At 42.2% G+C, this 15,621-nt stretch overlaps 1 protein-coding gene across 1 annotated transcript in view; it reads left to right on the top strand.

Moving 5' to 3' along the window:
- EFCAB6 (EF-hand calcium binding domain 6) overlaps positions 1-15,621 on the top strand; it is a 109,609-nt gene that overhangs the window by 62,764 nt on the left and 31,224 nt on the right. The window contains 5 exon segments of the mRNA XM_064473730.1: positions 368-454; positions 1,484-1,602; positions 3,168-3,375; positions 4,012-4,091; positions 4,988-5,101. Of these exon segments, the coding sequence (XP_064329800.1) occupies positions 368-454; positions 1,484-1,602; positions 3,168-3,375; positions 4,012-4,091; positions 4,988-5,101 (608 nt within the window).

Here is a 15,621-nt window from a genome sequence, read left to right as displayed (position 1 = left end):
AGTCACTCCAGGATATAATAGTTTCTGAGATAATTAACATTTCCTTCTATGTGTATAAATGATCCATGCTGGCTCTTGATTTTGAGGGAGAATTGAACAACATTGATTTGAAAATAAATAGGGAATTACAAAATTTAAAACATCTTCGCTAACCTGCGGCTAGGGAAATAAGGCAGTATTTAAAGAATTAAGTTTACACAGATGTGAAGTAACAGTCTTTAATGGGTATCTTAGAAACTAGGAAACAAAACCACCACTACCATGAAGAACAACAAAAGGGAAGGAAACTTGTGGAGATTAAAGATCCCACTAACATAAAACATAGTTAGTTGTTATTTTATTTTTTTCTTTTCTGAAAAAAACCCAGATGATAACGGATGCAGAGTTAGCTTGTGATCACGCTCATTACTACCTTGTTATCAAAGCAAGAACCAGATGGCATGACCTAGCAAGGGTAAGAAGAATGTTTTCTTTAAATAAATAAGCAGCACTAATAGATTTCAGAACATTATGCAATGTTGATCTTCAGATTCTATAAATATTCAAAGAGACCCTTGCAAAATAGCTCATTAATGATGAAAACTTACTATGTGATTAAAAAAAATCTACATTTTGAATAATATTCAATTTTTGTAATGTTGATTATGTAGTAGATGCTATTACAGTTGTTTCTAAAACTTTCTTCATATTTTACTATTGTTGGTTTTATTTAATATTTCAGTTGTAAGAGCAGTAATGGGCTTCATTTGAGGCCTGTTTGACTATGTGCTGTACATACACACCTACTCATGCTGACATCCAGCGTTGCCCAGCACAGTAAAGCGCTGACTACGATGCATACCCCATCCAAAGAGACTCTCACAAAACTGTCCTATAAAAATGATTTCCACTTTTTTATCTTTTTAAACTTGTTAAGTAGTTTTGATATTTGGACAACAGAGTAGCACAATGAAAAGTGAATATAATTTTTTCATGAAATGTTTGTGTAAATCAGACAATAGTACTGGTAGTCTCAGTTTGCAAGATGAATTGTAAAAAACCCAATAAACACAACCAAAATGGAAAGCAAAATCTAATTAATATTAGGTATAGAACAAGTTGGGGAGAAAATCTGCAGTCTGCCATTTTCTAGTGCCTTCATCTTCCACTGGCATGCTTCAGCAGTGGGCATACCCACAGCCATACGCACGCTTCTCATGCTCATATTCCCTGTGTTTGCCATCAGTAAGAAACTTTGCACACAGAGTACATCACCTAAACACCTGTGATCTCAGTCCCAATTCAAGGTTTTGAGAGTTGCACATCCATAGCAGAAAGTAGGAAACTGTAAAAATCAAATGAAAAAACATGAAAAGATGAAATTCAGACATACACGATTTTCTGTTTCTTTCTCAATTCCCATTGTTCATTAAGCTTATAGAGAGATCAAACATTTTGTCAGACTTGTTGGTTTTTGTTAGTGACGATTTCTTTTACATTCCAGAATTTTCAGGAATTTGACAGTGAAGGAAATGGTATTACACAGCCAAGGGACTTGAAGAAAGTCTTGTTCAGATTTGGCATTCCAATCACCCCGGAAGAATTTAAGCAGCTTTGGGCAAGGTATGACAACTCTAAGTGATTAGCTCTTGCAATATTTTATCTTTTATAGGATTACAGAGCCTTTGGCAGTGCAGCGAATGACAATAGATTACCCTGCACAAGAAATCTTTTATTTTGTTATGATTGTGACCTCAGATCATGACACGGCGTTACAGGAGGCTATGTCTTATCATACTAAGCTCAAGAATACAATTAGATCCATGAGTTTCCAAGAGGACTTTCTCTTGAGTTCAGAGTTACCGATCCCTTTAATTTAACATCCATTTTTCTTCCATTACGTCACTGGTTAAATTAACTTGGTTTTCACCAATTTTGCTTATACACAGAAACACCTACCTTAGTCTATGATGGGTGAAAGTCAGTTCCAAGTGCCTCAGGTCACCTGGGAACTGCAGACAAAGCTTCCATCGAGGAGCTCCGTGGAGGGTCTGCATTGCATACCTGTCTGCAGGCAGTGTTACCAGCCTCTCCTTTCCAGAGCACTAAATTTACTTACAGTATTTTTAACCTACATAAAAGTGATTCAGTCAAAAGAAAAATGCTACCTACCAAATACATAACAAAAGAAAGTATGGTAATTTCATGCTGTGTAAAGATGGCAAGTAATATAATGAAATGTTTTTATAGACAAGTAATTTGTTGTGAAGTGGGGGAAAATACTTGCCTGCCTTAAACAAAGAGGAGCTCTGCTATAAGCTGTGTTTGAAATGGCATAGATGTCAGCTGTACGTGACATTATATAAAAAGCTGCCTTCATTACAGGTCTATTTAAAAAAATAATCACTCTCTCTAACATATAGAACCTGAGTGTATTGCGTTTTGGTTTCAAACTGCATTAACTATATAATTTCTTCTTAGCACTGATTAATCTCTGAACTATTTTCTACTCCATTAGATTTTACTTTTCATTCTTATTCCTTATGGGTGCCATGGCACATTGAAGAGTATCCTTTTCATGCAGTTATCTGCTGCACAACTGCACTCCCATCAGCCACTCCTTTTATAGAATAGCTAAAATCTCTTACGTGCCTGATATGTCTGTAACTTGAATAAAGGAATTAGAGTGCAGCTGAGGCTAAATTAGGCATTACCATGCATCGGAGCACTAGCGGGGGAGAAACTGCAGGGGAAAAAGCCTATGGAATGGTTTATACCTAAGAAAATATGAAAAGTGTTTATGAAGCTAAGCCTATGTTTCTGAAGGATGATTATAATTCTGAGCATCTCAGACTTGTGTGACCAGTTTGAGACACTTGAGACTGAATTTTTAGGAGCCCAGTTCTCTGCATCTCAAGTCAGACACTGAAAGGCAGCAATACTGAGAGCTGGAGAATACCCCTGACAGTTTGGTCCTCAGGGTAGTATTTTCAGAATCAACTCTGTGATTACAATGCATAAGCTCTATCTTTGAGTCTCTCATAAAGTCACTCATTCTCAGTGTGGTATGGCACCTCTATAAGGAAGTGAAGTCACTGAGATTTAAGCTGTTAAGTCACTTAAGGACATCTGTAATGCCTTTCTATGAAGAACACATGAATATTTAAAAAGAACATTTCTTTTTCAAGGTATGATACAGATGCAAAAGGATATCTTACACACCAAGAATTTTTACAGAAACTGGGGATAGAGTTTGCAACCACTGACACAGGGCTCAGCAGACACATCACAGAAGACAGCTATGCACATTTACAAGCACATTATAATAATCAACAAAAGAAGCAGTCAAAGCTGGAAGAGCAGCAGAAACAGCAAACTAAAGCTCTGCATGATCAAGTAAGTTATTTATGAGCTTAGCATATAACTTGCTATGTTTGTGTTTAGTTTAAGATGACACTGTGTACAATACAAATGCAATTTTACAAAAAAAAGAAAAGACTCTGAAAAGGAATCTCAGAAGATACTGGACCAAGCTTATCCAGTGTTCTTCCCTTGATTTGCTGGACATAAGCCCAGTTCAGTGTGCACCGTGAGCCTTTTTTAATAGATATTCTCCATGGCTTATATTACTTATTTTACAGACTTCGTGGCAACATCTATACTGACAAATCAGAATGTCCAGAGACATTCGCAGACACAGTCATCTATGCTGCTAGACTGCCAAAACAGTCCTTGTCATGTTTTGGCCTATGTCAGCTAATGTTTTTCCAGATCACTCCCAGCACTGTTTGGGAGCAAGAATGCTTCAAGGACTGTTCCTAATAGGCAGTTTGCAGGCAGCTGCTCCCTTTCGGCAGCTAAGAAGGTTCACTAGCAGAGATGTGCCAGCTGGCCCTTGCGCCCAGAGCACTCCCTGGCCTGTTTATTGCTACCATCTCAGATCGTGGTTCCAGTCCTAATGCTGCTGTCAGCTCAGACTGAGGGAGAAGAGCAAGTGCAGTTTTTGTCACCCTGCAGGTCTCTTCTTCTCAGACTGCTTTGGGCAACGTAGACTTAGACCTACCTGATTACACTGAACAGGGACTTTTCTTGAAGCTAGAGTGGCTGGATGCGTAAGACACTGTGGTCCCATATACTATCCTGTCCCTTGGATGAGGGCCAAGCAGCAATCACAATTAGTTTCACATCCCTCTAGCAGCTAGTTAAATTGTTAGTAAATGGCATTGTAGAAGCAGCAAAAAACAGCCCTGACAAGGACGGACCCTGGCTCCATATGACAGAAATAAGCATCTTGTCTCCAAGCAAGAGGAGTCTCTGCCTCAAACAAAATCAACACTCACAGAGTTAATAGGTCATTGCTCCTGAGAAGAGCATTTGACAAACAAATGACAAAATGATATCCTACTCAGAGTGGAGTCTAATGATCCATGCTTGCCCTAGTGAGTCAGCAGTGATTAGCCTGCTGCTGCTGCCATAGGATTCCTGCACCTGCCAGCAGATTGAGGCAGCAGGAGAATCCTCTCCCCCAGTACAGTGCTGTGAAAACTTTATATTTCCAGGTTGTGGATAGACACCACATGGATGCTTATCATATTTTTGCTTGTGCTTTCACTCTTTTCCTGAACTATTTTTTTGTTGTTGGTTGGTTGGTTTTTTTTGGTGGAGGGTTTTTTTTTTTTCTTTATTTAGGAGTACAAACCCTTAGGAGCAAATAACAAGTTAAAATATACCCCCGAGAGCACAGACTTTCTTTCTTTTGTGCTTGGAAAGTGTCTGGAAGTTGTAGGAACTAATAAATTATTATTGATAAGAATGATAATTCCCCATGACATTGTTGGTAAAGGTGATACACTCATAAAGAAAGAAGAGCAGCCTTGTCTTGCAGATAAAAGGCAGCTTGGGAAATCATTAGACAAAAAAAAAAAAAAAAAACCACAAAACACAGAGAGAAGCCTGTAAGCTAAGAATTTTGCCTTTTTACCCTGCTTTTTTATATTCTGTTTTTCAGTATCCCAGATAGGCTGAAGGAAGCAAGGGCAAAACTGTTCTTTCTTTTCAGCGTCACAACTCTCCCACCTGCATTGCTGCTCTCTGGCATAAACTGCACTTATGATACCCACAGGTATGAAAGAGTGTTCCACCTGTAAAAAATTGCATACTATACAACAGAGGTGGTTAGGCAGCTGCCATGTTGTAGGCATTGCTTATTACTGTATTTGTAACTGTCTGATGTGAAACTTAGGCCCTAACTGTCTCACACTGGGCTCTTCTGCTCTGTTTGTTGTACCAAACAGTTGTCTCTAGTCTTGCAGTTGGATGAAGGGCTCTTATGGTCAGGAACCTTCTGTTTCTTAGCTGTTACTGCAATGCCAAGTGCAAGGCAGCCCTGCCTCCAATGCTATAAGAAGCAGCTCCACAAGTAGGGAAGATGCTGTGCTGCAAGCAGAAATTATGCTACGTGGCTCAAAGATGCAAATACTCATCCTGAAGCAGCTGGAGAGTAATTAAATCAATGGGGAAGCCATGCTGGGTAAAAATAAAACAGTCATGATGTGACATGCTGGCAGGTCCACATCATTTAGAATTATTTACTTTTAAGAATCTACCATAACAACAACTATGTATAGAACTATGTATATGGCAACTAGACACACAAATACATACATATGCATGCATAGCAATTGATTAACTGCAATTTGGATGTAAACAGAAATTGGCAGACTGAATCACAGAATTACAGAATCTCGCAGGTTGGAAGGGACCTCAGGGATCATCTAGTCCAACCCTTCTGGGAAGAGCAGAGTCTAAACAAGATGGCCCAGCACCCTGTCCAGGTGACTCTTGTAGGTGTCCAATGTGGCCGAGTCAACCACTTCCCTGGGGAGATAATTCCAATGGTTGACTGTCCCCAGTGTGAAAAATTTCCCTCTGGTGTCCAATCGGAATCTCCCCAAGAGCAATTTGTGTCCATTCCCCCAGGTCCTCTCCATGTGACTCTGTGTAATAAGGGAGTCTCCATCTTCTTTGTAGCTACCCGTTAAGTACTGGTACATGGTGATGAGATCCCCTCTGAGCCTCCTTTTCTCAAGGCTGAACAAACCCAGCTCTCCCAGCCTACCCTCATATGGCAGCTTCCCAGTCCTTTGATCATCTTGGTGGCCCTTCTCTGGACCCCTTCCAGCCGGTCCACATCCTTTTTGTAGAGCGGGGACCAGAACTGTACACAGGACTCCAGGTGTGGCCTGACAAGCGCTGAGTAGAGTGGGATAATGACTTCTTTCTCTCTGCTAGTGATGCCCTTTTTGATGCAACCCAGCATCCTGTTGGCCTTCTTGGCCGCAGCAGCAGCCCACTGTTTGCTCATGTTGAGCTTCGTGTCCACCAGGACCCCCAGGTCCCTTTCCACAGAGCTGCTCTCCAGCCAGGTGGATCCCAGTTTGTGCTGCACTCCTGGATTACGTTTTCCCAGGTGCATGCTCTTACACTTCTCCTTGTTGAACTTCATGAGGTTCTTGCTGGCCCACTCTTCCAGCCTACCCACAACCCCCTGCAGAGCAGCTCTCCCTTCTGGAGTGTCTACTTCCCCACTCAACTTGGTGTCACTTGACTGGGTCAAGTATAACTGGATTCAGTTACCTGCTATCAACCAGAGCCAGAAGTTTCTGGTTGAGGTGGAGCAGCCTTCTAATACACAGACATGGAATATTCTGACCCCTGCCCTGGGGATGTCTCATCTGAGGCAATGATGGAGTTTGGTTTAAGTCTGCAGATGGGACTTGTATATCCCTTTCAAAAATTATGTTCTAATTGTTTGTTAGATTCTGGCTTTTCTTGATTTATACACACACAGAATACACACAGAATCATTTAGGTTGGAAAAGACCTTTAAGATCATCAAATCCAACCGTAAACCTACACTGCCAGTTCACCACTAAACCATGTCCCTAAGCACCATATCCAAACAGGGCAACCACTTCCCTAGGCAGCCTGTTCCAATCCCTGACAACCCTTTCAGTGAAGTAATATTTCCTAATATCTGAAATAAACCTCCTCTTGCACAGCTTGAGGCCATTTTCTCTCATCCTATCACTAGTTACTTGGATGAATAGACTGACCCCCACCTCACTACAACCTCCTTTCAGGTAGTTGTAGGGAGTAATAAGGTCTCCCCTCAGCTTTCTCTTCTCCAGGCTAAACAACCCCAGTTCCCTCAACCTCTCCTCATAAAACTTCTGCTCCAGACCCTTCCCCATCTGTGTAGTCCTTCTTGGCACACACTGCAGCACCTCAATGTCCTTCTTGTAGCAAGGGGCCCAAAACTGAACACAGTATTCAAGTTGCAACCTCACCAGCATTGAGTATATGGGCACAACCACTTCCCTACTCCTGCTGGCCACACTATTCCTGACACAAGCCAGGATGCTGTTGGACTTCTTGGCTACCTGGGCACACTGCTTGCTCATGTTCAGCCAGCTGTCAACCAACACCCTCAGGTCCTTTTCCACTGGGCAGCTTTCCAGCCACTCTTCCCCAAGCCTGTAGTGTTGCATGGAGTTGTTGCGACCTAAGTACAGGAGGCAGCACTTGGCCTTGCTGAACCTCATACGGTTGGCCTCAGCTCATTGATCCACCCTCTCCAGATCCCTCTGCAGAGCCTTCCTACCCTCAAGCAGATCGACACTCCCACCCAACTTGGTGTCATCTGCAAACCTACTGAGGGTACACCCGATCCCCTCATGCAGATCATTGAAAAAGATATTAAACAAGACTGGCCCCAACACTGAGCCCTGGGGAACAACACTTGTGACCAGCCGCCAACTGGATTTAGCTCCATTCACCACAACTCTCTGGGCTTGGCCATCCAGCCGAGCCAGCTTTTTACCCAATGAAGAGTACACCCATCCAAGCCATGAGCAGCCAGATTCTCCAGGAAGTGGGAAGAGGTGACAAAGGCTTTATTAAAGTCTAGGTAGACAACATCCACAGCTTTTCCCTCATCTACTAAGCAGATTACTTTGTCCTAGAAGGAGATCAGGTTAGCTAAGCAGGACCTGCCTTTCATAAACCCATGCTGACTGGGCCTGATCACTTGGTTATCCTGTACATGCCTGCTCCTGCACCTTTTAGACTTCCTCCTTGAAGAATGTCCAGCCTTCCTGTACTCTTTTGCCCTCCATGGTTGCCTCCCAAGGGACAGTCAACCAGTCTCCTAAACAGGCCAAAGTCTGCCCTCCAGGAGTCCAAGGTAGCAGTTCTGCTGACCCCCCTCATTATTTCTCCAAGAATAGAAAACTATCATCTCATGATCGCTATGCCCAAGATGGCCTCCAACCACCACATCACCCGCAAGTCCTTCTCTGTTCACAAACAAGTCCAGCAGGGCTCTGTCCCTAGTTGGCTCACTCACCAGCTGTGTCAGGAAGTTATCTTCCACACACTCCAGAAACCTCCTAGACTGTTTCCTCTCCACTGTATTGAATTTCGAGCAGACATCTAGTGAGTTGAAGTCCCCCATGAGAACAAGGGCTAGCAATTGTGAGACTTCTCCCCTATTTTTATCTGCCTCTTCATCCTGGTTGGGTAGGCTATAACAGACTGTAACCATGACATCTGTCTTGTTGGCCTGCCCCCTGATTCTAACCCATAAATGCTCAACCCTATTGTCACCATCATTAAGCTCTAGACAATCCAAATATTCCTTAATAGACAGAGCTACCCCACTGCCTCTCCTGCCTTGCCTATCCCTTCCAAATCATTTACAGCCATCCATTGCAGTACTCAAGTTGTGTGAGTCATCCCACCATGTTTCCATGATGGCAACTATATCATAGTTTTCCTGCTGTACAATGGCTTCCAGCTCCTCCTGTTTATTGCCCATGCTGCATACATTTGTGTAGAAGCACTTCAGCTGGGCTGTCATTCACGTCACCTTCTTAGAGGAACACCCCTTCATTCCTTTGAGGTGTTTCATCAGAGTTCCCCTCTTGGCTCCTATTACCTCAGTAGCCCCTAGTTCATCTCCAGACAACTTCAACTGTGCTCCAGTGAACCCAGCATGTCTCAGAGCAACAGGCTGAGTGCCCTTGCTGGCACCCTGTCCCTCTAACCTTGGCATGTTGTCCCTCAGCTAGTCTTGGGCAAGCCCAATATTAATCCCCTCCCCTTTCAAGTCTAGCTTAAATCTCTGTTAATGACTCCTGCAAGCTTATGAGCAAAGACCCTCTTTCCCCTTTGAGAAAAGTTAATCCCATCAGACACCAGCAAGCCTGGTGCTGTGTAAGCCACCCTATTATCAGAAAAACCAAAATTGTGGCAATGACACCAGCCACAGAGCCACGTGTTGATAGACTGGCTGCATCTGTTCCTTCCAGTGTCACTGCCTGCAACTGGAAGGAGAGAGGAGAAAGTAACCTGTGGTCCAGAGTCCCTTACTAGCTGCCCCAAGGCCCTGAAGTCTCTTTTGATTGCATTTGGACTACATGTTGCTACTTCATCACCTCCCACACGGAAGAGCAGTAATGGTTAATAGTCTGAGGGCTGTACCAGGCTAGGAAGTTTCCTAGCAGTGTCCTTAACCTAGGCCCCAAGGAGGCAGCAAACTTCCCTAAGAGGAGGGTCTGTCTGGAATATTGGATCCTCTGTTCCCCTCAGAAGGGAGTTGTCTACAACTATAACCTGTCTTCTCTTCCTCATGGAGGCAGTTTAGATATAGGATGTAGGCCTTTCTGACCCTGACAACACCACTGGTATAGACGGACTGTTATCCACATCTTCATTGACTGGTTTTCCACCTGCAGAGCCTCATAGCTGTTATACAGAGGCACCTGGGAAGATGAGGTGGGCAAGGAGGGTGTTCCCCTACCGCCCTGAGTGTGGACTTACCTCCATTCACTCCTTTCCTTTGAGCTACTGCCTTCAACCTGGTAGGGAAGGGATACAGGAACCCCTTGATCTTGGTATTTTTTTCTGGTGGCTGCTCTTGTTTCTATTTCAGGGAGAGCAGAGCATGGCACCACCAATCTCTTTCTCAGCCTCCCTGATGCTCCTTAACCTTTCTACCTCCTTGCATAGCTCTGCCACCATGCCAAGCAAATTGTCTACCTGGTCACACCTCACACAGCTGTTCTCATGGCTGCCATCCATTACCAGTAAAAGGCTTTGGCACTCCCTGTAGCCTGAGACCTGGATGGCTGCATGTTTCATATGTATGTAAGACATCCAGTTCTTTTTTTAATCTTTTGAAATTTCTGGTATCTGCAGCTTCCTTTGGGAGTGAGTTCACAGCTTAATCACTCGTGGCCTGCAAAAATATGTCTTGTTATCAGTAATTGCCACCTTTCTGTTCTTCTGAATGTTCTCTTCTCGCCTCCTACACTTCCTCACCCACCTCCTGGCCGGTGGGAGCAGTCCTGTGGTAGAAGTTCCTGTCTGGTTTTCTCTCCTGGAAAGCTGGAAGTGCAAGACGAGTTGAATCCAGACCTCTGAACTCCTCAGATTTCACATAAGGCCCTGGAAAGGCATAAATGACTCTTAAGCCAGAGCTGTCATCTGACGGATGAAATCCACCCACATGGTGGCTGTGAAAGCAGTGATCCAGCCGAGTGTCAGCCTTCCACTCCAGGACCACATAAGATAGCTCAAATATGGGAAGCAGAGGCGGGCACCATGTCCTTTTACTGTAAAGGAGATCTGGTAAGGTAAGGAGACATGCTCTTGGTCAGGAAAATGGATGCAGTGGCTGCAAAACCTAACCCTGGTGACTCACGTGGGTCTCAGCCCCCACTTCATTCTCAGTGAGTTAGAAAACTGATTTCTTTCACCTTTCAAATTCAGACTGGGAGGAGGTATTTGCCCGAGTTGTGAATTGGCTAGTTACAGGACCCACTTCAGCAGCATTGGGAGCAGCACCTACTCCCCCTTCTGTGATCTTGCTTAAGCCCTCTATTTCTATTTGCACAGTGCCCATCCAGCCTGTGCCCTTTCTTCTGGCTTTCTGCAAGGGCTGTGAACCTCACCCTAACAGCTTTGGAGCAGTAGCAGTGCCCTGTGATTACGCACTGTGAGGCAGACAGAAGCTCCAGACATCTTACAATTCAAAACATACTGCTGTGCACTTTTTTTTCCCTTTTGCTTTTGTTGTAACTCACAGGAACAAATCGCCCAAATTAGAAACAGACATTGAACAGTGGCTCTCCAGCTCTCAAGAAAAATACAAAACATTTGCAAGAAAATATTATTTTTTGGCAATGTAGCTTGATATATGGTTTTAATCCTCATTTTCTCCACGCACATATTTACTGCTGTGAGTGGAATAATTACTACTTGGAAATCTTTTATCACTCCAAAAATGTTGAACGTTTCAATTTTCCAAAAATATGAATCTCATAAACTGTTTTGATTTTACTTCAACTTTTACTTCCATTGGGAAGATTTAAGTGGAAGATGATAGTGGTGATGAAGAGTGGCACTGAAAGTAACATAGAGTTGAAAAGGGCTCCAGAAATTTTCTGCAATGAGGTTATAACATGGATCATATCACACTCTCAAAACACACCTTTGCAAGATGGAAGGAGCCATGCTAAACAGCCTTCCAGGGCTGGAGGAGATCAGTCTCTCACTGAAATCACAAACTGCCCTTAGTGTGGTCAGCCGGTTTTGGCTTTTAGGCTGCTGTATCCTGCTTCCTAGTTGTGACTCTTGTTCTCAGCATCCATCCTCCTCCACCGTTGCCCCTTTGCAATTGCTGTAAAGCCATGGTTCTAAGCTGTGGCACATTACAGTAATTCAAAAAAAGCAAACGCTCTGTCAGGAGATTTTAGATTTGTGTCTCTGCTGGAAAGTCTGTAGGCTTCTGAACATAATAAAAGTTAAAACTCAGAGATGTAATTAGCAGATGTTGGATCTCTAGGGTCTCATATCTAAGAGGAGGTTGAAGGAGTCTGAGCTGGTTAGTCAGTAATTAGATACATGGAGATTTAAGACAGCAAAGCCAGCTTGAGTGCAACATAAGTGCACTCTGATGTGCACCCTCTGCAGCATACCCCTATGCTCTTTCCAATACAAGTCTTGCTTTGAGTCTAAACCAAGTACCAATTGGTAACAGCAGCGGAATGTGAAAAAGAGGAAGGAATTAACTAGAAAAAAAGAGATTTGAAAGTGAGAGAAAAGGTGGTACCTCTTTAGGGACTTTTAGAGACTCTAAAACACACTGGAAGTATTGCAGTTTCCTTGAAAAGATTCACATCGTGCTTTGAAACCTATACACGGTGGCTAGATTAATCATGAGGAAGCTCACAACTATTGAATATTACAGGAATAGGAGCTATCAAAGTTTTTAATGGCATGAAACCAAGCCAGGGTGAGAGGGCAATCCATGCAGCTATAGAAAGGAAGTTGAAGGAATATTGCACTCCCAAGGAAACTTGACCTTTTGAAAGACACAGGTTTCATATGAGAATGCAGAAGGAGGAGTCCTTTGAAGAATTTTTAGCTGATCTTAAAATAACGGATCAGTCAAGTAGCTATGACGTTTTCAGAGATTCCATTTTAAGGGATCAGATAGTGATTGGCATCAAAGATCCAAAGATACAGAAAAGATCCCAGGAAGGTAGGATATTTAAAAAAAAAAAAAAAGAGAAATCTGTTCAGTCAAGCTAGGACAGTCATAAGGGACAGTATGGAAATATCAGAAGGGGAGCAGCACATGTCAGGAAAGGAAACTAGGAGAGTTTTGAAGAAACTCTTCAGAGCTACCTGCAAGAAGTAGCCAAACTGAAATATATGATAATTCACAGATTCACATTATGTCCAGGAGTTTAGAAATTCTGCTGCAGCTGTAAGAAATACAGTTATTTGCGAGACCTTGCAACTGGAAAAGCAGAAGCAAAAAAAAATACCCTCCATATCCCCAGATCTATGGGATGGTGCACAAACCAACAATACAAAATACCACACGGATCTTCTGTGCAAATGCTGCACAAGGGGGCTGCAGACTAAGAATAAACACCTCTAAATTCAAAACTGGTGCTCAGTCAATGTTACCTCCAAACACACTGTAAAAAATGAGACTCAGGAGTCTCTACATATGAAGAAAGACTATTGAAACTGAGGGTGTCTACTGAGAATCTAAATCCTACTGAAGGACTGTATGAACTTAAATTGAAAATTGAAGATAAACACAGTAGTTTAAATTTATAGGCAGAAAGAGCTAACAGTGGGTCTAAAATACGCCCAGCTTGGTTAAAGCAGTGAGTCTGATGAAGGAACCATAAACACAGGAGATCAGAACCCAGAAATCTTTAGTGTCAGAGATAAAGTAGACATAGAATATAGAGCTGTATATTCACAGCAATGTGTGCTGATAGGAATATTCCTCTGGTTGTGAGAGACAAGCTCGTGAAGGAGCTAGATTACGTAGGAGTAATGGTGGGAAGTTTAAAAATGGAAAAGCCAATTAGCAACAGGAAGAGCAAAAAAGAGGCCACTGAGATTGTCCCTACATCCAATGGCGCTAAGTGTATGTTTCAGGACAGACACTGCCCTATAAAGGACAATTTTCAGGTAAAAGGATTGCATATGGTTTTACAAATATTTATCAATTTTTACAAAAATCACAAATTCAGATTCTTCTGCTGGATCCAAGCAAACTTCCTTGCACGTCAGGAGTTTAACACTATGTATTTTTAGACCACTGTACAGGATATTCTGCTCTTAAAGACTTCCTTTAGGCTTAAAGTCCATTCTTGAGTTTTCACAGGAAAGTGTAGGAAAAATCATTCACTTGAAGCAACAGGGGCTGCTTAAATAGATACTGAAGATGTCAAGTAGAGAGAAAACCAGTAGGGAATCTGAAAAAAAAAAGTATCTAAGAGGGTCTGAGAAGTAGGATTAGACAAATGCAAATGTAAGGGCAGAGAAATAACATAAAAGATTAACTGTCAACAAGATAAAACAGAGTCATTACAAATATGCCGTCCACAAAGATAACAAGGGTGTCCAGAGGCCTGTTAGCAAGTGAATGTTACATGAGGGTTCATATCGCATGGGCAATCTGTGCAAGTAGCTTTTGAGTTACTACACAAAATGGACATACTGAGCTGTAAATCTGGGAAAAGAATTCCCAAATTAAAGGCATTAATAAAGACAACTCCTGACCTTACGTATATTGGGACTGGAAGACAGACAAAGTCTACAAAAGATGACTTACAGGCATTATTATTGAAAAAATAATCAATGGAAATGTGTGGCCTCTGTTTCTAGGGCGCTTGTCAACATGATTTGAGGCACAGGCAGAGAGCAGAGCTCTGGCTCTGCTCTCTGATTGTAAGAAATGTCACATATTTGTTTATTGATCTGTTATGGTCAGAGCTGAGAAAAACTACTTTGTAGGCAAAAGAAAGACCAGCTTCCAAAATATAAAAAGTGTGACTTTTTAGTGATTTTGGGTGTTTTTTGGGGGTAAAACCATTCAATTTGTCAATAAAGTTTATGTTGGAGAAATAATTACTGATCAAAGACACTTTCCGGAGCATTCACGGAGTCTGCTCTTGAAAACAACACAAAGAATGACATAACACCTGGAAATACAATTTTTTAAAAGTATTAGCCTATTTCCGAAGAAAGCTGGCTAGGTTTGGTGAGGCTGTACAGAAGATGACACAATGCAGAAAGTCATGAAGGTCACCACCTGTGGGGTAGTGAGGGCATTGCACACCAATCCCACATGAGCAATTCAGATCAGAGTTTCTATGTTCAGCAGCATATGCTTCAGAGGTAACAGCATAGTGATGTCAATGTGTTATGATCTGATGTGCCTTAGAGAGTACAGGACTCTCACAAGGCTATTGAAAAATGTGAAAGATAATACCATATGTTGATTTATCTGAACCTGTTGTAAGTATCTGACTTGGGCATTAACCTGAATTTGCATTTGAATTGAATTTAACATCAAAACATGTTATGGCATACACTAATGCTCTATTTGTTTGGGTATGGAGTCCCAGAAATTTTGTCTAGCGATAGTGCCCTGTTCAGCAGCTCAGAAATGAAATGATTTGTAAGGAATGAAGGATATCCAGATATCCCAAACACAACGGTGAGCTGAGTTTAAACTGTTAAAAGACAGCTCAAGCAAGCTGTGAAGCTAGGAAGTAATCCATACTTTCACCAAACTTGAGAAGAGTATAATTGAAACTTGGTTTCTTGCCAGCTGAGACATGGTTAAGCAGAGAGTCCCAGTAATCCCAATTTAGTCCATATAACAGTGGAAGGTCCAATGGGTCTGAAGCATATAGTAAATTGCTAACAACCCACCGAAGTCATATCATAATTCAGATTTTTTTAAGGTAAGTGACGCTGTTTGCATACACAATGGTGTTTTCTGGACCCTGAAGGCTGTGGGGAAATAACTCTTTGTTCATATGAAGTGCAAAGTCCAAAAGGATGGATTCTTAGGAGAAACAAATGACAAGGAAAATGTATTGTTCTTGTAAAGGCTGTACTAAACTTACAGCTTCTTGAAAAAAAAATGGAAAACCAAGGATTCTGCAATGCTGTGAGGAAAGACAGCATCAGTAACTGCAGCTGAGACCAGATGCCTCTGAGGAGATCTGTGAGAGTCTGTAGAGCTCTGAAGACTTACTG

Source organism: Phalacrocorax carbo, chromosome 1 (genome assembly GCF_963921805.1).
Source record: "Phalacrocorax carbo chromosome 1, bPhaCar2.1, whole genome shotgun sequence".
Lineage (NCBI taxonomy): Eukaryota > Metazoa > Chordata > Aves > Suliformes > Phalacrocoracidae > Phalacrocorax > Phalacrocorax carbo.
Note: the sequence above shows the minus strand (reverse complement) of the source record. Positions and strands in the feature narration are given on the sequence as shown.